Source organism: Saimiri boliviensis, chromosome 14, assembly GCF_048565385.1.
Source record: "Saimiri boliviensis isolate mSaiBol1 chromosome 14, mSaiBol1.pri, whole genome shotgun sequence".
Lineage (NCBI taxonomy): Eukaryota > Metazoa > Chordata > Mammalia > Primates > Cebidae > Saimiri > Saimiri boliviensis.
In genome coordinates this window covers 9,675,594-9,701,850 of record NC_133462.1, presented here as the reverse complement: position 1 = coordinate 9,701,850, position 26,257 = coordinate 9,675,594, and the positions used below count along the sequence as shown (strand labels likewise).

The 26,257-nt window shown below is 52.0% G+C and overlaps 1 protein-coding gene across 2 annotated transcripts; it reads right to left on the bottom strand.

Annotated features, from left to right (window-relative positions):
• Window positions 1-23,947, bottom strand: ODAD1 (outer dynein arm docking complex subunit 1). Of its 2 annotated transcripts, XM_010351018.3 has the most exons (16): window positions 23,858-23,947; window positions 22,708-22,764; window positions 22,253-22,345; window positions 20,671-20,770; window positions 20,331-20,520; window positions 15,284-15,406; window positions 14,839-14,952; window positions 10,612-10,679; window positions 8,005-8,192; window positions 7,732-7,866; window positions 7,039-7,121; window positions 6,726-6,894; window positions 2,387-2,550; window positions 2,183-2,280; window positions 1,174-1,252; window positions 1-1,100 (listed from the first exon to the last, which is right to left on the bottom strand). In XM_010351018.3, exons 3-16 carry the CDS (start codon window positions 22,320-22,322, stop codon window positions 576-578), a joined length of 2,106 nt encoding a protein of 701 aa, XP_010349320.1. In that variant the 5' UTR covers window positions 22,323-22,345; window positions 22,708-22,764; window positions 23,858-23,947; the 3' UTR covers window positions 1-575. The 2 variants fall into 2 exon arrangements, with proteins under 2 accessions (XP_010349320.1, XP_010349322.1); XM_010351020.3 differs by lacking the exon at window positions 22,708-22,764.
• Window positions 23,948-26,257: the final 2,310 nt, after the last annotated feature.

Sequence of the window (26,257 nt, the reverse complement as noted above, 5' to 3'; positions counted from 1 at the left end):
GAATGGCAGAGAATCGGGACAGGGTCACAGATGTACCCCCAGGCCTGACGTGGAGGAAGCAGCCATGCCTGACGCCTGCTCTCCACACAGATGCTTTTATTTCCCACACTCCCATTTTGCCATGCTGAACCTGGCGTCTTGGCGCTGACTCTTTCCCTGCCTGTCAGCACTGGAGGGCTCTTGGGGAGCGAGGAGCTACAGAGACAGGGACGCAGGATGCATGGATAGCCTGGGAGATGGACAGGAGAGCGAGCCAGAAGCGGGAGGTGGGGGACCCACAGGGAGTCAGGGCTCAGCAGACAGGGAAGGGACAGTTATGGAGACAAGACAAGAGACTGACCAGGAAGCCAAGAGAACAGGAGGTCGGGAGGCAAAAGGAAAAGCAGGCTCAGGAGCAGAGAGAAGGACGGGGAGACAGACGTGGCAGTGAGGAAGGGCGGATGGAAACAGGTGGGGGGCAAAAAGACAGGCCTGGGACTGGGAGAAGACGGAGACCCACAAGGCAAACAGGGAAGCAGAGACACAAGAGACCCCGCAGACAGCCAGGACAGGGTGGGGACCGCGTGCCCCTCGTGTTAGCCCCGGGAGTCTTTGCTGGTGGAGGAGCCGGGGCCGGGGCTGGAGGCACGGCCTCTGCTGGACCCGAGGCCTCCGCTGGAGTCGGACGCAGTGCCTCTGCTCTCCACACCCCTCTCCGCGCTTTCTCCGCCTCTGCTGGACCCCACGTATCCCGTGGAGCCCAGGTAGCTGCTGGCACTGACAGGTCTGAGGGTCACATGGCCCCCACTCGAGGCACTGGTGGAGCCCAAGGTCATGTGGCCAGTGCTTGGGTCACCGTGGGTGGCGCGGCTGGGCAAATGCCCCGCAGTGGGGCTGAGGGGGCCAAAAGTGACACGGCCATGAGGGCTGCGGTCTTTGCTAGTCCCGTGGCTCAAGATGGACCCAGGGATGGCACGGGGCTGCAAGGAGGGCACCAGGGCGGTGCTGGAGCCATTCCTCTGGGTGCTGGCCAGGTCCACGCCCAGGGTGCCATCCAGCTTCGCAGCGGCGTCAGCCAGGTCCTTCTGGCGCTGTGCCTCTGCCTGCTCCTGGAGCTCCACCTGCAGGGAAGGTGAGCTGGGCCCCCAGATGCGCACTGAGGCCTGGCCTCACCCCCGTGGGCCCCACTCTCACCAGCTTCTCCACCTGGCACAGCAGCTCCTCCCTGCTCATGGGGTAGTCATCTCTGGCCTCAAAACCCGGGGGGTCTTCTCTGGGGAGGGGAAGGAAAACCGGAAAAGACTAGACTCTCAGTCCTCGAGGCCAGTGGCCATTCCTGATAATCTCAGGGAGCCTCAGCCATTCTCCCACCAGCCCCGAGTGCCCTCCCCTTCTGGGGTACCCAGGGCCCCGTTTTCCCACACAGGCGCCAAGCCCTACTCCTCTGGCTCCTTTGAAGCACACACTTCATCTTTTTTTTTTTTTGAGACGGAGTTTCGCTCTTGTTACCCAGGCTGGAGTGCAATGGCGCGATCTCGGCTCACCGCAACCTCCGCCTCCTGGGTTCAGGCAATTCTCCTGCCTCAGCCTCCTGAGTAGCTGGGATTATAGGCACATGCTACCATGCCCAGCTAATTTTTTTTTTGTATTTTTAGTAGAGACGGGGTTTCACCATGTTGACCAGGTTGGTCTCGATCTCTCGACCTTGTGATCCACCTGCCTCGGCCTCCCAAAGTGCTGGGATTACAGGCTTGAGCCACCGCGCCCGGCCCCATCTTTTTTTTTTTTTGAGATGGAGTCTCACTCTGTTGCCCAGGCTGGAGTGCAGTGGCATGATCTTGCTTCACTGCAACCTCCCCAGCTTCAAGCGATTCTCCTGCCTCTGCCTCCTGAGTAGCTGGGATTACAGGCCCACACCACCACACCTGGCTCATTTTTGTATTTTTAGTAGGGAAACGAGGTTTCGCCATGTTGGCCAGGCTGGTCTCAAACTCCCGACCTGGTGATCCGCCCGCCTCCACCTCCCAAAGTGCTGGGATTACAGGCGTGAGCCACCGTGCCCGGCCACACTTCATCTTCTAACCCCCCAGGGCCTCATCCACCAGCCGGTTCCCAAAAGCCCCCCAAAACGCTCTACCCTGTGTGCTCCCTCTGCTCCGACAGAAGCCCCTCCCCTCTGCGTCCCTCCTGCCCTGTGCCTCACAGATTGTCCGGGGGCCGCAGTGGAGCCATCTTCTTCGGAAAGTCCTCTAGGTTCTGGCCCAACACCAGAAGGGCAGCGTTGGCCAAGGAGGTGAAGTTCTGGAGAGTGTGGAGCCTGCGGTCAGCTGGGGCCCACCCCGAGGCCTGCCTCCTGCCTCCTGCCCCGCTCCCTGCAGCCCCCACCCTGGCTCCCTGTGCCCCCGACCTGGGCACCCAGGAAGGCCTGCACTGTGAGGAGCTCCACCAGCCGCTTCTCGATGAGGCTCAGGAAGAGGCCGAGGTCTCGGTCTCGCATGCTGGTCTTGGTCCCAAGGAGGTCGTCGATCACGCTGCCATCACAGCAGGCCTTGGTGAAGAGGAGCTGGATACCTGCGTCACGGAATGCCCGCTGTCAGGGATCTGGCAGCGCTGGCCGGATGCCAGCTCTCTCCCTACGCAGGTCCCCACTGCCTCATTCTACAGAGACTTTGGTCAAGGCTCAGAGACCAAAAGAGATTCACCCGAGCTCAGCCAACCAGGCAGGGGAAGGGCACGACTGTGCCTCCCTCTCTCCCTGGCTAGTCCTTCAAAGTCAGCCTCAAGTGTCACTGCCTCCAGGAAGCCTTCCCAGTCACCCCCACAGAGCCGGCTTCGTGAGTGTGAGACCCAGGCAGTGGTGAGCGGTTCCTATCTTGAAAGTCTTGACAATGTTTTAACAAGGGGCCCCTCATTCTGCACTGGGCCCCACAAATGATGGTCTTGCACCGAAGACTGAGTTTGGGCCTCCTCTCACCCCCAGTCCTCCTCTCGCCTGGGTGTCCTTCATCCTAGCCTGAGTGATGAGTACCCAGTGTCCATGTCAGTCCCTTCCAGGGCCTCTCCCCACTGTGCCCACATCACCTAGCACGGGGCTCAGCACAGCCATCACGACAGAGGGAAGGAGGACCTGCCCACCTGTGGACTCCGACTGTGCCCCAAGCTGGCTGTCCGGCTCACTCCCCACCACACCCCACCTCTCTCCATCCGTCATTCCTTCTAATTCCCATGGCAACGCTGCAAAGTAGGCACTGCCATACCCATTCCCAGAGGGGCTCAGAAGGAGGAAGCCGCACACCAAGGTTCACAGTTGGTGGAGATGAGATTCAAACCCAGGACAGACTGGGCCCAGTGGCTCACACCTGTAATCCTAGCACTTTGGGAGGCCAAGACAGGCAGATCATTTGAGGTCAGGAGTTTGAGACCAATCTGGCCACCATGATGAAATCCCATCTCTACTAAAAATACAAAAAAACTAGCCGGGAGAGGTAGCACACGCCTGTAGTCCCAGCTACTGTGGAGGCTGAGGCAGGAGAATCACTTGAACCCGGGTGACAGACGTTGCAGTAACCCAAGATCACACCACTGTACTCCAGCCTGGGAAACAGAGTGAGAGTCCATCTCAAAACAACATTAAAAATAAAAATAAATTTAAAAAAAATCAGGACAGCCTGACTCCTCAGTGCTCTTCATGGCTACATCCCCAAAAATAAGAAAGATGGGGCTGGGCGCGGTGGCTCACACCTGTAATCGCAGCACTCTGGGAAGCCGAGGCGAATGGATCACCTAAAGTCAGGGGTTTGAAACCAGCCTGGCCAACATGGCAAAACCCTGTCTCCACTAAAAATATAAAAATTAGCTGGGCATGGTGGTGCGTGCCTGTAATCCCAGCTACTCAGGAGGCTGAGGCAGGAGAATTGCTTGAACCCAGGAGAGGGAGGCTGCAGTGAGTGAAGGTCACTCCACGGTACTCAAATTTTTTAAAAAAATAATAATAATAGAAAAAAAAAAAAGGATGGGAAGACACACAGGTGGATGCAACTGATACTCACAGAAAGGATTTAAAAAAAAAAAAAAAAAAACGGCCAGACGTGGTGGCCTGTAATCCCAGCACTTTGGGAGTCCAAGACAGGAGGATGGCCTGAGTCCAAGAGTTCAAGACTAGCCTGGACAACATAGTAAGATCCCACCTCTAAAAAAAAAAAAAAAAAAAAAAAAAAAAAAAAAAAAACATTTTTCAGGAGGATCCAACTCATCAGCCTAGAAAAAAAAAGAAAGAAAAAAAAAATACAGTGGCTTATGCCTGTAATCCCAGCAATTTAGGAGGCCAAAGCGGGTGGATCACTTGAGGTCAGGAGTTTAAGACCAGCCTGGTCAACGTGGTGAAACCCCGTCTCTACTAAAAATACAAAAATTAGCTGGGAATGGTGGTGCGTGCCTGTAATCCCAGCTACTCAGGAGGCTGAGGCAGGAGAATTGCCTGAACCCAGGAGGCGGAGGTTGCGGTGAGCTGAGATCGCACCACTGCACTCCAGCCTGGGCAAAAGAATGAAACTTCTCTCAAAAGATAACTAAATTGGCCGGGCATGGTGGCTCACGCCTGTAATCCAAGCACTTTGGAGGCCAAGGCGGGCAGATCACCTGAGGTCAGGAGTTCAAGACCAGCCTGATCAACATGGTGAAACCCCATCGTCATAAAAAAACAAAAACAAAAAAAAACTAAATTAAAAAAAAAAATTTTTAAGGCCAGGTGCGGTGGCTCACACCTGTAATCCCAGCACTTTGGGAGGCCAAGGCGGGCAGATCACCTGAGGTCAGGGGTTCGAGACCAGCCTAGCCAGCATGCTGAAACCCCATCTCTACTAAAAATATAAAAATTAGCCAGGCATGGTGGCAGGCTCCTGTAATCCTAGCTATTTGGGAGGCTGAGGCATGAGAATTGCTTGAATCCAGGAGGCAGAGGTTGCAGTGAGTTGGGATCACACCACTGCACTCCAGCCTGGGCAACAAGAGCAAAAGGTGGGGGGGCCGTGGTGGCTCAGGACAGTTGTCCAGGCGCTTGAGGAGACAAGACTACGTGTTCGATGCCAGCCTGGGAAACACAGAGACCTCTCATCCATTTAAAAAGAAGTTTTTTTTAAAGGAAACTCTAAATCCCTACCTCATACCATCCATACAAATTAATTTGACATAAGTCACAGACTTCAGTGTCGGAGCTCAAACAATGAAACCTCTAGGAGAAAACACAGGACAATGCCTTTGTAACCCCAGGACAGGCAAAAATTTCTTAGGCAGGCCACAAAGTCACTGACTACAAAAAGAAAATTTTATGAATCAGATTGCCTCAAAACTAAGAAACTTCAGTTCACCACCAAAAAACTGAAAAGGCAAGCTATAGTACAAGAGAAAATATTTACAGGTCGGCCATGGTGGCTTATGCCTATAATCCCACACTTTGGGAGGCCGAGGCAGGTAGATCACAAGGTCAGGAGTTCAAGACCAGCCTGGCCAAAATGGTGAAACCCCATCTTTACTGAAAATACAAAAATTAGCGAGGCATGATGGTACAAGCCTGTAATCCCAGCTACTTGGGAGGCTGAGGCAGAGAATTGCCTGAACCGGGGAGGCAGAGGTTACAGTGAACTGAAATCGCATCACTGTACTCCAACCTGGGCTACAGAGCAAGACTCCATCTGAAAAAAGAGAGAGAGAGAGAGAGAGAGAGAGAGAGAGAAAATATTTATCAAAAGTCTAGTATCTAGAATATACAAAGAACTCCTGTCAGTTATAACAAGATAAACCCAATTTTTGAAAAAACAGGTACACATTGAAAAGGAACTTCACAAAAGATATCTAAATGGCCAATATGATGCTCAATATTATTAGTCACCAGGGAAATGCCAATTAAATTAACAGAGATAGTACTGCACACACATTAGATGGCTAATATTAAAATGGCTCAAAAAATAAAAAATTTAAAAAAAATGGCTTACAGTAGAAAGTGGTGGAGAGGGTGTGGAGCATCCGGGACTCTCAGGTGTTCACATGGCAAGGGCATAAAGTCTTGCAACCAGTGTGGAAAACTGTTTGGCATTTTCTAATAAGTATCAACATATACCTACCCTGTGACCCAGCAGTTCTACTACTAGGCATGTATAGACAGACAGATGTACATGAATGATCCATGGTTAGATGGATGGATGGGTAGGTGGGTGATGGATAGGGGCAGTTGGAGGGATAGCATCTATTTTTTAGTATTTTGTGAAACAAGTAGAATAAGGCATAGTAAGTGCCCAGCAAAAGTCAAATGTCATTGCAGATAGATGGATGAACAGATGGATGTGGAGCAGCTGGAGGGATAGATGAGACAGATCAACAAATAGACCCTGGATGGATGGATGCACATGGAACAGATGAAGAGATAGATCCTGATGGATTGATGGACATGGCACAGCTGGAGGAACAGACCCTGGGTGGATGGATGGATGGATGACGTATAGATGTATGGATGGATATGGGTCAGTTGAAGGGACAGATCCTGGATGGATGGATGGATATGGGTCAGATGGAGGGATGGATGGATGGACAATGGATGGATGAACAGATACGGGACAAATGATAAGCAAGTGGACCAGGTTGTCCATGCAATGCCTCCAAGCTGCCAGTCCAGGACTGGGCCCTCCATGGGATGATGGTGTCCTTCCAAGTGGAGAAACCAGGCCTGGGAGCGACAGCCCATGGGTGCTCACCAGCCTTGAGCTTCTCCAGCTTTTCCCGCACATCCTGGAAGCAGGCCTCAAGGTGCTCGGCCTCTGAGCGCACCTTGTCCACACGTTGCTGCAACTCCTTCTGCTGCTGCTCCTGCAGCAAATTCCGGTCATCCTCGCTGGCACGTGCGTTCCCCAAAGCCTCCTGCATCTGTGGGGACAGGGCTGAACACTGGGCCGGATGGCAGCCTCAGAAGTTGGGGGTGCAGAACTGGGAAGAGGAGGCAGGAGAGGGGCTGAGGGAGGGGAGGGGCAGGAAGTAGAGGAGGTGATGGGGAGGGCAGGCCTCACTCACCTCCTTGATCTCTTCCTGCACATGCTCCAGCTCCAAGTTCTGCTCATTGATGAAGTTAAACTCAGCAAAGTTTCGCTCCTCAACTGGGAGAGTTGGGCAAGATGGGGCCCAGAGAGAGGGAGACAAAGATGCAGAGACAGAGGCACACAGAAGGCCAGAGAAAGTGAGGTTGAGGAAGGCCACACAGAGACCATGGCAGAGAAATGAACAGAGAGGAGTCACAGACACAGAGGCATGGAAAGATACGGCACAGGGGCCCCAAAAACACACCACAAGGCAGAGAGGGAAAGCCAGAGACCCGCAAACATCAAGGGAGATGGGGAGATGCAGGCGGGAGGAGAGAAACAGAGAGGGACGGGTTGAGGGAAGGATGTGGAGAGTGAGACCGGACCCAGGAGTGAAGAGGGGCAGAGGAGAGGAGAGACAGACACACAGCAAATCCCAAAGAAACAGGTGGGCAGAGAGATGCAGGGACAGAAACACAGAAAAAGGGGATCAGATGGGAGCCAGGGGTGGGAGAGGGATGGGGGTACACCAAGCACACGCAGATGGAAGAGTCCTGTGCCGGGGAACAAGGTATCAGGCCTGGGACTTGATACCTTGTATCGAGGGCCAGAGCCAAGGCCGCCTGCACTAGACTCAGGGGGTGCCTGGGCCCCTGGCCTCCTTCCTCCACCCAGGGCCCCAACTCACTCTCCAGATACTTCTGTACCAGCAGGTCAGGGTTGCTCTCCCCCGTCAGCTGGGACAGTTTATTCAGGGCATCCTCATAGCGAAGCACCAGCGTCTCCTGGGAGGTCTTCCGGAGGCCCTTAGCCACCTCCCGAGCTGGGGGAAGAGAAAGCAGCAGGTCAGCCTCCTGGGTGGCCTCCAGTGCAGTGACCTCCTGGGCCTGGGCAAACAAAGCACAGTGCCTCCTGGGGCAGCCAGGCCCTCGAGACAAGGAGGCAGCAACCCCAGCCTCACCCCGCTTTTCACGCTTCCACAGGACGTTGGGATCCAGCTGCCGGTCGTTGTGCTTGAGCTTGAGGAAGCAGTGCAGCTGCTCCAGGTGCGAGATCTGCCGCTGCAGGACCTGCGCCTCCGTCGCGCTCTGGGCCTCTTCCTTCTCTGCGCGCTCCCGCAGCAAGCCCATCTTGGCCTTCGCCTCCTCCCTGGGGGGATCAGCCGGGGTCAGGATGGCTAGAGGCTGGATGGGGGTCGGCCTGGGGTCCTGGGGATGGGTGGGGTCAGCCTGAGGTTGTGGGGAATGGGGCGGCGTCAGCTGGTGTCCTGGATGGGCAGGTCTAGCCTATGGTCACAGGAATGGGGCTGAATCAGGTTGCAGTTATCCTGTGGTCACAAAAGCAGAGACCTGGCTGGGCATGATGGCTCAGCCTGTAATCCCAGCACTTTGGGAGGCCAAGTCAGGAGAATCACCTGAGGTCCGGAGTTCAAAACCAGCCCGGTCAATGTGGTGAAACCCTGTCTCTACTAAAAATACAAAAATTAGCCAGACCTGGTGGTGCATGTCTGTGATCCCAGCTACTCGGGAGGCTGAGAGAGAATCGCTTGAACCCAAGAGGCAAAGGTTGCAGTGAGCTGAAATTGCGCCACTGCACTCCAGCCTGGGTTATAATAACAAAACTCTGTCTCAAAAAAAAAAAAAATGTCGAGTACAGTGGCTCATGCCTGTAATCACAGCACTTTGGGAGGCTGAGGTAGGCAGATCACCTGAGGTTAGGAGTTCAAGACCAGCCTGACCAACATGGAGAAACCCTGTCTCTACTAAAATTACAAAAATTACCCGGATATGGTGGCTCATGCCTGTAATCCCTGCTACTTGGGAGCCTGAGGCAGGAGAATCACTTGAACCCAGGAGGCAGAGGTCGCAGTGAGCCAAGATCATGACATTGCACTCCAGCCTGGGCAACAAGAGTGAAACTCCATCTCAAAAAAAAAGACAGAAGCAAGAACTTCAAAAAGGAGTCCAACATCACATTAAGAAGCCAACACTGGCTAGGCATGGTGGCTCACGCCTGTAATTCTAACACTTTGGGAAGCCAAGGAGGGTGGATCACAGAAGGTCAGGAGTTCGAGACCAGCCTGGCCAAAATGGTGAAACCTGGTCTCTACTAAAAATACAAAAATTAGTCAAGCGGTGGTAGTGCATACCTGCAGTACCAGCTACTCAGGAGACTGAGACACAAGAATTGCTTGAACCTGGGAGATGGAAGTTGTAGTGAGGTGAGACCATGCCACTGCACTCCAACCTGGGGGACAGTGCGAGACTCCATCTCAAAAAAAGAAAAAAAAAAAGCCAACACAAAACTCTCGGAGTGCTGCCGGCTCACTTTCTTTCAACAGCCTGCTCTCCTCATCCTTCAGCGTGCACTGCCTCTGTCTATGTAAACTCTCTGCTCCCTATTTGCCTTCAGTACAGTCTCTTTGTTGGCTAAATCAGTCACTTGGCAGAATTCTTTCTCCCAAGTAAGACTAAGCACTGAGGATTCCTGCACTTCCAGTGGCAGGTACAGTTTCCTTTGGGAGTGATGGAAATATTTTAGATCTAGATAGAAGTGATGGGGCTGCACAACCGTCTGAATGTACTAAATGCTGCTAAACTGTACACTTTAAAATTGTGAATTTTGCCATGTTTATTTTAACAGAGAGAGAGAAATCACAGAGACCCTAAGGCAGACTTGGGCCATCACTGATGTCTGTCAGGGACCATGAGGCAACAAAAGCCAGAGAAGAACTCAGTGGAAGGGAAAAATCATTTGGAGCAAAAGGAGAAGAGGGCGAAGCTGAGAAAGAGGCAGGGATGGGAGAGAGCCTCAGAGAGGCAGAGAGAAGCCAACACCTAAAGCAGCTTCAGCCCCTCAGCTCCTTACAGCATGTCTCTATCTGAAGGTGGCCCGAAAAAATATCTGTCCCTTGCAACCTATACTGACAAATAACAAATTCGCCAGATGCTTGCAGGCTCCAGGACCCCTGCTGCCCTATATGTGCACATCTTAATTCTCTCTGCATTCTTACATGCTAGATGCACTTTTCTTTTGAGACGGAGTCTCACTCTGCCGCCCAGGCTGGAGTGCAGTGGCGAAATCTCAGCTCACTGCAACCTCTGCCCCCGGGACTCAGGCCATCCTCCCACCTCAGCCTCCCAAGTAGCTGGGACCACAGACACCCGCCACCATGCTCAGCTAAGTTTTTGTATTTTTGGTAGGGATGGGGTTTTCACCATGTTGGCCAGGCTGCTCTCAAACTCCTGAGCTCAAGCAATCCACCCGCCCTGGCCTCCCAAAGTGCTGGGATTACAGGCATAAGCCACAGAGCACGGCCACTAGATGCATTCTTACGTGCTAGATGTGGTCAGTAGAGGTTGATTTACATGCCCAAGAAAGAGAACAGGACCTTGCCTGTGGAGCTGGGGAACTGATGGGGGAGAGAGAGAACAGGAGCATGTAATGGGGGGAAAAGTAGGTTCTGACGTTTATTTCTTAAGCCCTGAACCTTCCCACCACTGCCTTATGGAAAGGTGCGTCCTGAGTCGTCTGGGTCCCACCAGCCCAGAATGCCCGCAGTCCCTACCTGACGGCATAGGCAGAGGTGGAGGAGAGGATAAGAGTGCTGACCATGTGCTGCAGGTGGTGAATCTTCTGTTGGGGGAGGAGGGAAAAAAGTCAGTGCCACTTCTTACAACCTCATTCTCAGAGTCTTTCCTTTCGGCCCCCATGCTTTCTCCAATAAGGAGTGAAGCTGTTGAGGTTTCCAAATATGGACCCTCCTCATCAGCAACTGCCCATGAAAGAGATTTTAAAGAGGTATGAAGTCAAACTGATAAGCTGGATCAAAAGGTTCTTTCTGTAGATAACCAAAAACTAAAAAAATATTTAGTAACTGGGGGCTGGGTGGAAATTAGTTGGAGGAGATGGAGAGGAAATGGCGTTTCTCTAGGAGACCTTTTGGAGTAGTTTTGGTTTGAGAACCTTGTTAATGTTTTATATATTCATAAAGGAAATTAAATCAATAAAGCAATGAGTGAAAACTAAAACTGAATGCAAATGGGAGCAAGTGAACTTAAACATATTTAAGAAGAATAATAAGGGCCAGGCACAGTGGCTCATGCCTGTAATCCCAGTACTTTGGGAGGCCGAGGTGGGTGGATCACGAGGTCAGGAGTTCCAGACCAGACTGACCAACATGGTGAACACCTGTCTCTACTAAAAATACAAAAATTAGCAGGGCATGGTGGCAGGCACCAGTAATCCCAGCTACTTGGGAGGCTGAGGAAGAAGAATCACTTGAACCCGGGAGGAAGAGGTTGCAATGAGCTGAGATCACACCATTGCACTCCAGCCTGGGCAACAGAGCAAGACTCTATCTGAAGAAAAAAGAAAAAAAAGAATAATAATAGGTCAGGAGTGGTGGCTCATGCCTGTAATCCCAGCACTTTGGGAGCCCAAGGCGGGTGGATCACCTGAGGTCAGGGGTTTGAGACCAGTCTGACCAACACGGAGAAACCCCATTTCTACTGAAAATAACAAAATTAGTTGGGCATGGTGGTGCATGCCTGTAATCCCAGGTACTCGGGAGGCTGAGGCAGGAGAATCACTTGAACCCGAGATGTAGAGGTTGCAGTGAGCCGAGATTACGGCATTGCACTCCAGCCTGGGCAACAAGAGCAAAACTCCATCTCAAAAAATAACAATAATCATCATCATTATACAGAAGACCAAATAAAGGAATTAATCCAAGTAACTTCTGAATAGAATAATTTGAAAAGATAGACTGGGCGCTCATGCCTGTAATTCTAGCACTTTGGGAGGCTGAGGCAGATGGCATACCCAAGGTAAGGAGTTTAAGACCAGCCTGGGCAACATGGTGAAACTCGGTCTCTACTAAAACAACCAAATTTAGCTGGGCATGGTGGTGCACACCTGTAATCACAGCTACTAGGGAGGCTGAGGCAGGAGAATCGCTTGAACCCAGGAGGTGGAGGCTTGGCAGTAAGCCAAGATCATGGCCAGGGCACTCCAGCCTGAGTGACAAAGAGAGTTTCCATCTCAAAAAAAAAAAAAGAAAAAGAAAAAGGAAAAAGATATATAAATACTCATATTCTCAGAGGACAAAACGAACTGCAGAGAAATCCTGAACCCTATTCATCAGGTGTGGGAGGCAGTGGTATAGCTGCAGCAATTCTTAAATTCTTGTGTGTATGTATCATATGATCGAGCATATAAGTAAGTATATCGATGTGGTTGGGAGCTGGGGTTCCCACTGTGGGAGAAGAGAGCTAGAAAGAGGAAATGAAGAATGCTCAGGAAAACGCTGCTGGTGTTGGAATGGAATCAGAGGTATCAACCTGAACCTACTATTATAAAATATGTCGGCCAGATGCAGTGGCTCATGCCTGTAATCCCAACACTTTGTGAGGTCAAGGTGGGGGAATCGCTTGAGCCCAAAAATTTGAGAGGAGCCTGGACAATATAGTAAGACCCCATCTCTACAAAAAATAAATAGAATTTTAAAACATGTGTGCTTCCTAGCTCTCTCCAGAGAAAGGGTGCTTATCGATTGGTCCACTGGCAGCCATGGTCGGGCCTAGAGGAGATGCTGCAAGTCCCCACTCATTTTGCGGGACTGGCAGCCCAGTCCCCAGCCTTCAGGCCCTCCCTGGCAACACCAGTCATGGGACAAACCGACCTCAGGTGCTGAGATAATGCATACAAAGGACACACTCTCACTGCTGTGACATTCCACACAAAGTGAAGACACCAAATCTAATCATGAATCAAGATCAGATATTGGGAGGCTAAGGTGAGTAGATCATGAGGTCAGGAGTCCGAGACCAGCCTGGCCAACATGGTGAAACCCCGTCTCTACTAAAAATGCAAAAAAAAAAAAAAAAATAGCTGGGCATTGTGGTGGGCACCTGTAATCCCAGCTACTCAGGAGGCTGAGTCAAGAGAATTGTTTAAACCCAGGAAGCGGAGGTTGCAGTGAGCCAAGATCGAACCATTGCACTCCAGCCTGGGCAACAGGGTGAGACTCTGTCTAAAAAAAACACAGATAAGCCAGCATTGTATAACACGACTGGCCTGGATGCTTCCAAAATGTCAACATCATGGAGAAAAAAAGGTCAAGGGACTGACCCAGATGAATAGAGCCAGAACAACCAAATGCAATGTGGGGTTCTAGACTGGATCCTAGAGTGGGAAAATCAAGTTTGCTGTAAAGGACACTGTTGAGACAACCAGCAAACTTGAAATATGGACTGTTTAGAATTCTAACAACGTTAATGTCCCTGACCTGGTAATAGCACTGTATGTTCTTTTTTTTTTTTTTTTTTGAGACAGAGTCTCATTCTGTCGCCCCAGGCTGGAGGGTAATGATGTGATCTCGGCTCACTGCAACCTCCGCCTCCCGGGTTCAAGCAATTCTCTGCCTCGGCCTCCTGAGTAGCTGGGACTACAGGCATGTGCCAACACGCCCAGCTTTTTTTTTTTTTTTTTTTTTGTATTTTTAGTAAAGACAGGGTTTCACCATCTTGGCCAGGCTGGTCTTGAACTCCCAACCTCAGGTGATTCATCCGCCTTGGCCTCTCAAAGTGGTGGGATTACAGGCGTGAGCCACCACACCCAGGCAGCACTGTGTTTATGTAAGAAAATGGCATTATTCTTAGAAAATGCTCACTAAAGTATTTAGGAGCATAATGCCTGCAACATACCATCAAACAGTTCAGCAATCAGGATAACAAATTATTTTCACCAAAATGATAATTACACACATGCATAGTAAGGGGGGGTGAGAAAGAGAGAGTAAATGTGGCAAATGATAAAACTTGGCGAAGGATATATAGGAGTTCTTTGCACAATTCTTGCACCTTTTCTGTAACTTGAAATTATTCCAAAATTAAAATCAAGGCTGGGCACAGTGGCTCATGCCTCTAATCCCAGCACTTTGGGAAGCCAAGGCAGGTGAATTGCCTGAGGTCAGGAGTTCAAGACCAGCCTGGGCAACATAGTGAAACCCCATCTCTACTGAAAAAAAAAAAAAATGTTTTTAATTAGCCAAGCATAATGGCAGGCGCCTGTAGTCCCAGCTACTTGGGAGCTGAGGCAGGAGAATCACTTGAACTGGGTGGCAGAAGCTGCAGTGAGCCGAGACCGCCCCACTGCGCTCCAGCCTGGGTGACATAGCGAGACTCCATCTCAAAAGAAAAAAGAAAGGGCCAAGGACAGTGGCTTATGCCTGTAATCCCAGTACTCTGGGAGCCGAGGCAGGTGGGTCACGAGGTCAGGAGTTCAAGACCAGCCTGGCCAACAGGGTGAAACCCCATCTCTACTAAAAATACAAAAATTCACTGGGATCAGTGGTGGGTGCCTATAGTCCCAGCTACTCAGGAGGCTCAAGCAGGACAATCACTTGAACCTGGGAAGTGGAGGCTACAGTGAGCTGAGATCACATCACTGCACTCCAGCCTGGGGGACAGAGCAAGACTCCATCTCAAAAAAAAAAAAAAAGTCAAAAAAGAGCGGCAGGGCTAGTTCAGATACCCATGGAATTTATAATAAATGGTCTTGCTTGCTCGTAGATTGCCCTGGGTGATAATATTCAGGATGACACTCTGCTTTCTACAGCTATAAATGAGGCTACTTTCCTCGTAGGCCTCCATGCCCTCTGGACTAAAGCAAGCCTGCAGCTCTAGTCAGTTCTGTACTTGAGGCCTGAGTGCTGGAGCAGGTAGGGAAACAGCTGTGGGGAGGACGCGAGCAGGGGTCCCTCTCTCCTCCCCTGGATGTCAGGGTAGCTGACCTTCTTGAGCTTGCGGTCCATGTTCAGATAGCGGTTCCTCTCGATCCGCAGCAGATCCAGCTCCTCACGCAGGGTGGCGTTCTGCACCAGCTGGATGTCAAAGTGACAGGTGGCCTGGGAGTAGAAAGGCAGTTGGAAGAGTGGGCCTGAGGCCAGCCCTGTCTCCCTCCTCCAAGTTCAGCCCGGGAAGAGGCACTTATCAGAGCTGGGGCCGGCCTGTTTCCTGAGAAACATGGGTTCTCTGAGGTTGCTGAAAGCAATGTCCACTCCCCTCTAAGGACCCATCAGTCTCTTTTCCTTGGGAACCTCCATCCCTCCAGAATCCTGCGACCCGACACACATGTGCACACACTGTCTGCCATTTATGGAACCCAACAACCATGCCCAGCTCTTCCCCTAACCCCACAATTCAGGCAGGCCGAGGGACCAGAATGTTGACCCTCACCCTGTCCAACTGGTCTTCCAGAATCCTGATCCTTCGCCGGATCTTGACCTTCTGATCTCGGATGAATCCTGAGGACCTGACATTCTTACTGTGGGTAAAGATCCGTGTCTCCCACTCCTGGATCTAGAATAAAGAGGGTGGTACCCGTTTATGGTTGCCTGGACGTGAGAAAGATTGAATGGCCGAGGGAAAATGAGTCATTACGCATGGCAGACATCAGCTGTCCCTATCGCCCCAGAATCCCATGTACCCTTCGGCTGACTGTATCCAGTCCTCCATGCGGTTCTGGTGGGCCTTCCAACCACAACGTATAACCCTCTCAGCCACATGACCCGGTTCTAGAGACTCACAGGGCTTGGCCTAGAGATACGGTTGTGATCCCATGAAGCCAGCCTGACGTGTTTCCTTTTTTCTTTTGAGACAGAGTCTCACTCTGTCACCCAGGCTGGAGTGAAGTGGTGTGACCTCAGCTCACTGCAACTTCCACCTCCCAGGCTCAAGTGATTCTTATGCCTCAACCTCCCCAGCAGATGGGATTACAGGCATGTACCACTACACCTAGCTGGTTTTTGTATTTTTAGTATAGATGGGGTTTCCCCATGTTGGTCAGGCTGGTCTTGAACTCCTGACCTCAGGTGATCTGCCCACCTCGGCTTCCCAAAGTGCTGGGATTACAGGCATGAGCCACCGCGCCCAGCCCTGACTCCTTTCCTGACAGTCTTGGGGGAGCACGTGAGATGGAAGGATGAGATGCCGGGACTTTGGCTGTCGTAGTGCCCACCACAGGGAGGATCCTGGGAGAACGGGGCCAGTGGGCAGAAGTGAAGGGGAGAGCTTGGAGAGATGCTGAGAATGAACATTAAACATTCTAATGATGACAGTAGAATCCCTGGGTCTGCTTATGCCTCAAACCAACTTCCAATCTGTCCTTCTCATTTCTGCATTCATCCTTGCTTATTGGGGTGCACTCTGTCTTTTCCAGCAAACTGGAGTTTCCATGAGGGCAGAGAGTTGTGTTTTCTCTGTGTCTGAGACAAAGAAGATGTTCAACAAAACGTGCGAACTAAATAGATAAATGAATGGCTTAACACTGTGTTTCAATTCGTGCTCTGTTATGGGTTGAATCATGTCCCGTAAAAATTCATATGTTGGCTGGGCACAGTGGCTTACGTCTGTAATCCCAGCACTTTGGGAGACCAAGGCAGGCGGATCACCTGAGGTCAGGAGTTTGAGACCAGCCTGGCCAATATGGTGAAACCCCGTCTCTACTAAAAATATGAAAATTAGCCGGGCATGGTGGCAGGCGCCCGTAGTCCCAGCTACTTGGGAGGCTGAGGCAGGAGAATTGTTTGAACCTGGGAGGCGGAGGCTGCAGTGAGCTGAGAGATTGGGTGACATGTCTCCAAGTGAAGAGCACCAAAGACTGCCAGCAAACCGAAAGAAGCAAAGAAAGAGGCACAGAATAGATATATTCACCCCACACCACTCAGAAAGAACCAAACCTACACCTTGATCTTGGACTTCTGGACTTCAGAACTGTGACAAAACATATTTTTGTTATACAAGCCACCCAATTTGTGGAACTTTGTCACTGGCGCCCTAACAAACTAATCCATGCACCAAGATACTGCAGAAGGCTGCAGCAAACTTAAGACTCACCATGGGAACTTTTTCGTTCTTTTTTAGAGATAGGGTTTCACCATGTTGGCCAGGCTGGTCTTGAACTCCTGACCTCGTGATCCACCCACCTCAGCCTCCCAAAGTGCTGGGATTGCAGATATGAGTCACCACGCCGGGCCACTGGGATGTTTTAAATTTTTGAGGAAGACCTTGATATTGATCAGATGGTCAGATACCACATCAACTACTAGCTCAAGGTAGTTCAGAAGTTCAGCATGAGGGGACGCTATCATCCTTTTCATGATGTCACATCTTTGTTAGACTGGATTTTCAGCAGTTGCTGTGACAAAAGGCAAATACCCAAATGTTGGCCAGGCACAGCGGCTCACACCTATAATCCCAGCATTTTGGGAGGCCGAGGTGGGTGGATCACCTGAGGTCAGGAGTTTGAGACCAGCCCGGCCAACATGGCAAAATCCCATCTCTACTAGAAATAGAAAAATTAGCTGGGCGTCATGGCACATGCCTGTAATCCCACCTACTTGGGTGGCTGAGGCACGGGAATCACTTGAGTCTGGCCTAGGAGGTAGAGGCTGCAGTGAGCCGAGATTGCACCACTGCACTCCAGCCTGGGTAACTGAGTGAGACTCCATCTCAAAAAAGAAAAGAAAAAGAAACACCCAAAATGTTGACACTGTGAGAAAATGTAGCAAAGCGTACAAGGGGCATATCTGCATTATTTCTTTCTTTCTTTCCTTTTTTCAAGAGACAGGTTCTGATTCTGTCACCCAGGGCAAGTACAGTGGCACCATCATGGCTCAATATAGCCTCCACCTCCCAGGCCAGACTCAAGCAATCCTCCTGCCTCAATAATCGCCTTATTGAAGAATAGATGACAATTAAGTGTACACTTTGGGCCACACATAGTGGCTCATGCCTGTAATCCCAGCACTTTGGGAGGCCAAGGTGGGCAGATCACCTGAAGTCAGGAGTTCAAGACCAGCCTTGCTAACAGGGTGACACCCCGTCCCTACTAAAAATACAAAATTAGCCAAGCATGTTCGTGGGCACCTGTTGTCCCAACTTCTTGGGAGGCTGAGGCAGGAGAATCACTTGAACCCGGGAGGTTGAGACTGTAGTGAGCCAAGACTGCACCTCTGCACTCCAGCCTGGGCAACAGAGCGAGACTCCGTCTCTAAATAAAGTGTATAATTTGATACGCTTGGCGTAAAATAGTGAAAATATCCATCACCCCTAAAGTTTCCTTGTGCCCTTTTGTAGTAGCTCATCCTGTTCTCTTCCTGCAGCCAAGTATTCCCCCAGCAATCCTGAACCGTTTCTTGTCACTACAGATTGGTTTGCATTTTCTATTAATGGGATTGTATAGTATGGACTCATTTGGGGATCAAAAGGATATCTAGTTTCTTTCACACTGAACAGTTATTTTGCAATTCACCCATATTGTATCAATAGTCCATTTCTTTTACTCACAAGTCGTATTTCATTGCATGCATAGAGGAGAGTTTGCTCATCCATTCAGCCAAGAGACTGAAAGAACCCAATGATGGACATTTGGGTTGTTTCAGGTTTTGATTTTACAAATAAAGTTGAGTTGTCATGAACATTCATGAACGATTCATTGTACGGGCATGTGCTTTCTTTTCTCTTGGGTAAACACCTAAGAGGGGAATGTCTGAATCATATGGTGAAAACCCCATCACTACTAAAAATACAAAAAAATTAGCTGGGCGTTGTGGTACACAGCTACTTGGAGGCTGAGACAGGAGAATCGCTTGAACTGAAGAGGCAGAGGTTGCAGTGAGTTGAGATGGTGCCATTGCACTCCAGCCTGGGCAATAGGTGAGACTTCATCTCAAAAAACAAACTGCGCGCCAAGAGGCGTGTGCCACTCTACATTCCCACCATGAGAATGCTACTTCCTCCACATCCTCACCCACACTTGGTAAGATCCGTCTTTTTAGTGGAGTTTGGAAGAGTTCTTAATATATTCTGGATGTAAGTTCTCTATCAGACACATGCTTTGCAGATGTTTTCTCAAGTCTGGGATTCGTCCTTTCATTCCTTGCCTTTGCCAGTTTCTGCAGGTGGGATTCCTTGACTTGTGGATTCCTTGCCTGTGGCCATATCACTGTGTTTTGCCTTTCATTGCTGTTGTCTCGAGACAGAGTCTCACTCTGTCACCCGGACCGGAGTACGGTGGCGCGATTTTAAGAAAGGGGGTCTAGGCCAGGGAACGTGGCTCACGCCTGTAATCCCAGCACTTTGGGACGCTGAGGTGAGTGGATCACCTGAGCTCAGGAGTTTGAGACCAGCCTGGGTGACAGAGTGAGACTCCATCTCAAAAAAAAAAGAAAAAAGAAAGAAAGAAAGAAAATAGATCTCTCTCTGTTGCCCAGGCTGGAGTGCAGTGGGGCAATCATAACTCCTTGAAGATTCGAACTCCTGGGCTCAAGCACTCCTGCCCCCTCAGCCTCAAGACACGTACCACTGAGCCCAAATGACAAGCAGGGTTTTTAAAATGAAGAGTAGACCAGCATTTAGCTGAATGAATCCCACATAGAAAAAAATATTATTTGCTGAAACTTCTGTTTCAGATATATTCTTATATATGTGTGTGTTTACATCGGTACATATGAGCTACACCTCATGAGTCATGCTCATAAAAACTTGACAGATCACTGGCCTAGAAAAATCACATTGTTTGCAAGGTCAAACAGCAAGGTCCTGAAACAGACGGGATTCACAACCTGTCTAGACTGCGGTGTCGCCACCGTCCTCTTGCAGATGAAGAAACTAGGGCCCAGAGAGGTGAAAACCTGCCTGCCCGTGGTCACAGAACTCCGATGTCAGACCCAGGACCCTAACATAGGTTTCGGTGACTCTAGCATGTGAATCTTTCCTGCTTACCATACAGTCCGCTCTTTGAATGCCTGGGACTGTGCTAAGCAGGAAACACCTATATTTCCACTGAGCACAACTCTACCAGATGGATGCTTTCAATCACTCCGTATTTTTTTTTTTTTTTTTTTTTTTTTTGGAGTCTCACTCTGTCACCCAGGCTGGAGGGCAGTGGCACAGTCTCGGCTCACTGAAACCTCTGCCTCCCCAGGTTTAAACGATTCTCCTGCATCAGCCTCCTGAGTAGCTGGGATTATATATGTCACCATGCCTGGCTAATTTTTGTATTTTTTGTAGCAATGGGGTTTCATCACATTGGTCAGGTTGGTCTTGAACTCCTGACCTCAAGTGATCTGCCCGCCTCAGCCTCCCAAAATGCTGGGATTACAGGCGTGAGCCACCATGCCCAGCCTCATAGCCTGATTTCACATGAGGAAGCTAAGGCTCAGGGAGGTTACAACATTTGCCCGTGTAAGCAGGATTTGCAGAAACCCATCTCAGAACCCACCTGTTTGTCCAGGGCCCTGGTCTGCTCCTGTAGCTCCTCGACCTCCGCCTGCACCTGGACCCGGCCCTTCAGCAGGCGGTCCATGTTCTCCAGCCGCTCGCTGTCCCGAAGCCGCTTGACCTGGTTCTGGGCTGCACTGATCTGCATCTGGAGATCGGCGCGTACCTCCTCCAAGCGCCGGATCTCCTCGCTACCCAGGCAGGGAGGTGGAAGAGGGGCCAGCAAGGGAGCAGAACTCAGCATCACTAAAGGTGGGACACACCGCTCCTGCGCTTCCCACTCAGACCCAGGAGTCCAGCCTGCCTCCCTCCCCAGCTCAGGGCCCAGGCCCCCGGCTCACAGTTGCTTGTTGATGCGCTGGTGGACTTCTTTGCTGTAGGCCCGCCTCTCCCCCTCCATCACCTTGCACTGTCGCTGCAGTCGACTCAGCTCCCAATCCACTGAGAACAGGGCCAGCCAAAGGACTCAATGGGGATCCTGGCCACCAGCTCCTTCCAGCCAAGGACCTGGGAATTCTGCTCCCTCTGGGGCCTCACAAACTGCAAATGAACTGCAGACCCAGCCCCCAGCACCCCTCTAGGACTGCACCTCAGTTCTGGGATCCCTCGAGCTTCCTCATCCCTCCATACCCAAAACTGAACTCAGGATTTTTTCCCCTAAAAGCCACTCCCATCCCACCAGAGGGCACTTCTGGAAGGCCTCTGGGTCCTCTGGGACCTGGGCACTCCACCTAGAATTGGGAAAGCTCTTGCTCCCTCCCTCCTTTTCCGCCCCACCATCAGCAGCCCTCAGCCACATCCTCTTGCCTCCTCCCTCTCTCAGCCCATCCCCTGGGCTCAGCCTCATGCTCTTCTACCTGGACCATCACCCCAGCCTTTCTCTCAACTTTCAGCCTTCCCCCACAGTCCCAGAGGGTCTCTCTACACCCACAGCTGACCCTACCCCACTCACAACTGCCCGTACCCCTCACAGGCCTCAGTACCCACAGGACAAAGTCTCAGCCCCTCAGCCTGGCATCAAAGGCCCCAAGTGACCTGACCTTACCCATCTCTCCAGTCCTGCCCACACGCTCCCCACCTCCAAAGGCCCAGTAGTTTTCAATCGGAGAGTGATCGTGCCTTCCAGAAACACTTGGCAATATCTAGAGACTTATTTTTTCCAGACAGGGTCTCGCTCTGTCCCCCGGGCTGGAGCGCACTGGCACAATCTCAGCTCACTGCAGCTTCTACCTCTTGGGCTCAAGTGATCCTCCCACCTCAGCCTCACGAGTAGCTGGAATTACAGGTGTATGCCACACCTGGCTCATTTTATTTTTTTTGTAGATATGATGTCTCACTGTGTTGCTCAGGCTGGTCTCGAACTCCTGGGCTCAAGTGATCCTCCTTCCTCAGCCTCCCAAAGTGCTGGGATTACAGGCATGAGCCAGCACACCCAGCCTAGAGACATCTGTCATTGTCACAACTTGTGGGGAAGAGAAGGTGCTACTGGTATCCAGTGAGTACCAGAGTATCCAGAGGCCATGGACACTGCTTGGCATTCTACAACACACAGGACAGCCCCCACAACAAAGAATTATCCCACCCCAAGAGTCAACAGCACGCAGGTTTGAGAAAGCCTGCTCTATCCACATTCCGTTATCGCTGCAGAAACACCCTTCCCTCCTTTTCTTTTTGGCAATTCCTACAGGGAGTGCTGGGCCCCACTCAAACTTCTCCTGCTGCCTGAAGTCTCCAGCCTGCCCCACTGCCCACACTTGGCCCAGCCACGGTGGTGCCCACCCTGCCTCCCTTAGGGCACATATCTGTTCCCAACACAAGGTGCTCCTGGACGGACACTCTCCCCCTCCCTATAGGACTTGGATCTAGGGAAAGCTAAGGGCTGGAAAAGAAATGGGCGAACGAAACAAAGAATGAATGAATTACCCATTCCCTCCAGAAAGGCCTCGCTTCCCTCCTCGGAGCGGGCACTCCCTGCCGGGCGTCCCAAAGGCATCCTGGCCAAAAAGGGCTGGCCTCCTGTAGGGATGGATATAGACCCTTCAGACAGCAGGCGGGCGAGGGCCCAAAGGAGGGTGGCCGATGAACTGCAAGCGACTGGGAATTGCAAGGGGGTGACCCTAGAACCCCGCTGACCTCATTCATCCAAGAAGGGTTGGAAGGAGACCTGTATCTCAGGCCGCTCCCACACCTCTCCCGTCCTCCCACCTCTCACACTGTGGGTCTTGCATCTCGGCTCTGACTCTGGCGCCAGGTTGGAAGGGGACAGGTCTCCTGGGCTCTCAGGATATCCGAGGCTGGGCTATTGCGTTGCAGGGGAGGGGGAACACCGGGCCTGCTGTAGGGAGGTTGGGCAGGTTTGGGGGAGTCGGGGGCCCTACCTGCTGACGGGCCCGCCCTGTTCTTGGTACTCCAAGCTCAGTGTTGTGGTCTGGTTACTGGGGAGATAAGGGACCAATGAGGCCTGAGGACAGCAGCCGGGGAGGGACCAAGGCCGTGGGAGAAACTACGGGGAGGAGGAGCAGAGAAGCCTGCGAGGCTAGACCTGCAGGGTTCCCGCGGACTCGGAACTGATGGGCGAGGTGGGGCGCGGTGGCTCACGCCTGTAATCTCAGCACTTTCGCAAGCCAAGGCGGGCGGATCACCTGAGGTCAGGAGTACGAGACCAGCCTGGCTAACATGGTGAAATCCCGTCTCTACTAAAAGTACAAAAAATTAGCGGGGCGTGGTGGCGCGTGCCTGTAGTCCCAGCTGCTCGGGAGGCTGAGGCAGGAGAAGAGCTTGAACCCGGGAGGTGGAGGTTGCAATGAGCTGAGATCGCGCCACTGCACTTCGGCCTGGGCGACGAAGACTCTGTCTCAAAAAAAAAAAAAGGATGAACTAATGGGCCGGGAGGTTCTGCGAGGGGCGGAGCCAGGAGGGCCCGTGAGGGGTGGGCTGCTGAGCCCCGCGAGGGGCGGGGCTGTGAGGCCTGAGAGGGGCGGGGCGTACGGAGCTTTGATGGGCGGGGCTGAGACCCGTGAGGAAAGTGGGACCTCCGAGGGGGGGCGGGGCTTCAGAGCCGGTAGGGGCGGGGCATGGGGACCTGTAAAGGGCGGGGCTTCCGGGCTGACGACGGCAGGGGCAACGACACCTGTAAACGGCCGGGCCTCGGGGCTGGCGAGGGGAGGGGCGTCCCCGTAAGGGGCGGGGCTGCGAAGGCCGGGTTTGGAAGGCCTTACGCGGGGCCTGGTGAGAGGGCGGTGAAGGGCGGGCTAATCGGTAGGCCCTCAGGCCTGGACGGCCTGGGGGAGGTCGGAATGGTCTTGGGAAGCTCGAGGCTGAGGTCTCAGGAGTACCGCGGGCCTGGAAGCGGCGGGAGCTGAAAGAGCCTGCGGGGACCTTTACAGAAGTCCTTGAAGCCAGGCCGAGGTCCTTCGAGACGGAGCTCGAGAAATGCCTGTCTTAAGCTAATACTACATTAGATTAATCTAAGGATTCACAGGAAGGAAGGCGGTGCCGAAGCCGCGAGTTGTGAGAAGTAGCGCTCACCACAACCTCAGCAGTACGCAAGCGCGATCAACGGCTTCCCGGGAAGCCGCCAAAAGTCGTTCTCCGCCTACCGCGTCCGCGCGTGAGAGACGGAAGTGGGCGGGGCTTTGAGGCCCTCGTGCCGCCCCCGCTTTCCGGACACGCCCCCTCTTGGTTACACCCACTCGCTCCGTAAGGCACGCCCCCTCCGCGGCGGCTGTTACCCACGTGGGCCTTCCCCGGCTGGCGGGCGGGCAGTGAGCGCCTCTCCCTGCAGGCTGGGTGTGCCCGACGCCTGCGGTTTCCTGTGGGAGGAAGCGGCCCGCTTTCGCTCAGCTCAGCTCAGCTCACCTCATAATCTCCGAGGCCCAGGAGGGGCCTCAGATCCCTTCCCCTTCTACATAGCCCTACCGTGGGGATCCCCGTAATATCCCCAGGGTACCCAAGCCTGGCGCCGATTCCACTCAGGAAACTTGATTCTGAGTCCTAGACTCGTGTTTTTCACCTCTCCGGCCCAAGTTTCCATCTTCCTAGCCCCTGGCTACCCCTACTGCTCCCAGGAAGGTGGAGCCCCCTTTCCCTGCAGCCCAAGAAGAACACATGGCTCCCCAGCCCCTAATTTTTCCTTCAGTGACCCAGACTTTGCAACTTCCTTAGGGATCTGAATGCAGACCCCCAGTCTCTGTCCCACTTAGGCACCTAAGTTTGGGACTACTTATTTTCCTACCCCAAGGACCCTCCTTTTGGATTCCCAGCTTTAGCCTTGAGACCCAATGGACCCAAGAATTTGCCCCTTCCCCAGCTCCTAGAAATCCTGAATCAGGGTTCCCCCTAATGCCTGATATGATGAGCACATACAGTACTTACAGTGGGCCAAGCACTACCCTGAGACCTACCCTATAATGTGTTTACTGTTATCTCTTTTTTCAGATGAAGAAACTGGGGCATAGAGAAGTTATTAGTAACCCACCCAAAATCACACAGCCATTGAGTAAAACAGCTTGGATTTTTAGTCCAACCAGTGTGGCTCCGGAATCTGTGCTATACTGGTATCCCAGGTCTCGGGGTACCCAGCCAGGCACTGAACTGTCCATCCCTCACCCCCTTAGGAAGCCCAAATCACCAACAGCTATCCCAAACCCAGCTCTGGCCCCATCAGATACCCAGACATCCCGTCCATCATCCAGTTCCCTTCCCTGGATCCAGGATTTGAATTCCCCTGCTCTCAATCAGAGTCCCGGACACTTGGTCCCCTCCCAAGAGATTCATGTATGTAGTAGTCATCACCCCCCACCCTAATACCCCAAAATAAATAAAAATGATAGTATACATTAAACCTTTGGGGACAGGCGTGGTGGCCCATGCCTGTAATCCCAGCACTTTGGGAGGCCAAGGCAGGCAGATCACTGGAGGTCAGGAGTTCAAGACCAGCCTGGCCAACATGGTGAAACCCCGTCTCTACTAAAAATACAAAAATTCACTGGGCATGGTGGCGAGCACCTGTAATCCCAGCTACCTGGGAGGCTGAGGCAGGAGAATGGCTTGAATCCGGGAGGCAGAGGTTGCAGTGAGCCAAGATCATGCCACTGAACTCCAGCCTGGATGACAGAGCGAGACTGCATCTCAACAACAAAAAATCTTTGGTACTACACTTCTGTTAAAACCTAATGGCTTTCCACTGCACTGAGAATGAAATCCAAATTCCTCCCCTAGTCCTCAAGGGCACTCTTTGATTTCCCTTCTCACCACTCCCTCTGCCTCCCTGTGCTCCAGCCACACTGGCCCTTCTGTCTGCCCCTAAACAACCTGAGCTTGTTCTCAAAAGCTTTAAGAGCTTTTGTACTTCCTCTTCCCCTCCCCCGCCCCCCCCCCCGCCCGCCGCTCCCCCACCCCTGCGTTCAAATGACTCCCGCCTTCAGGTCTCAGCTCAAATGTTACCTCCTCCAAGAGGCCTTCCCTGATTACCCTGTTTCAAGTAATCTCCCGCACATCCTGTCATTATCTCCATCACTCTATTTGATTTAATATTGTATGTTTCTTTTTTTTTTTTTTTTTTCCGAGATGGAGTCTCACCTTGTCACCCAGGCTGGAATGCAGTGGCACAATCAGCACAACCTCCGCCTCCCGAATTCAAGCGATTCTCCTGTCTCAGCCTCCCCAGTAGCTGGGACTACAGGTACCTGCTACCATGCCTGGCTAATTTTTGTATTTTTAAGTAGAGAGCATTTCACCACGTTGGCCAGGCCGGTCTTGAACTCTTGACCTCAGGTGATCTGCCAGCCTCGGCCTCCCAAATTGATGGGATTGCAGGTGTGAGCCACTGTGCCAGCCTATTGTATTTATTTTTCAAGGCACTTACCCTAGCTGAAATTTATCTTCATCGCTGCTATGTTTTCTCTTGTCTGTCTCTCTCTCCCAGAA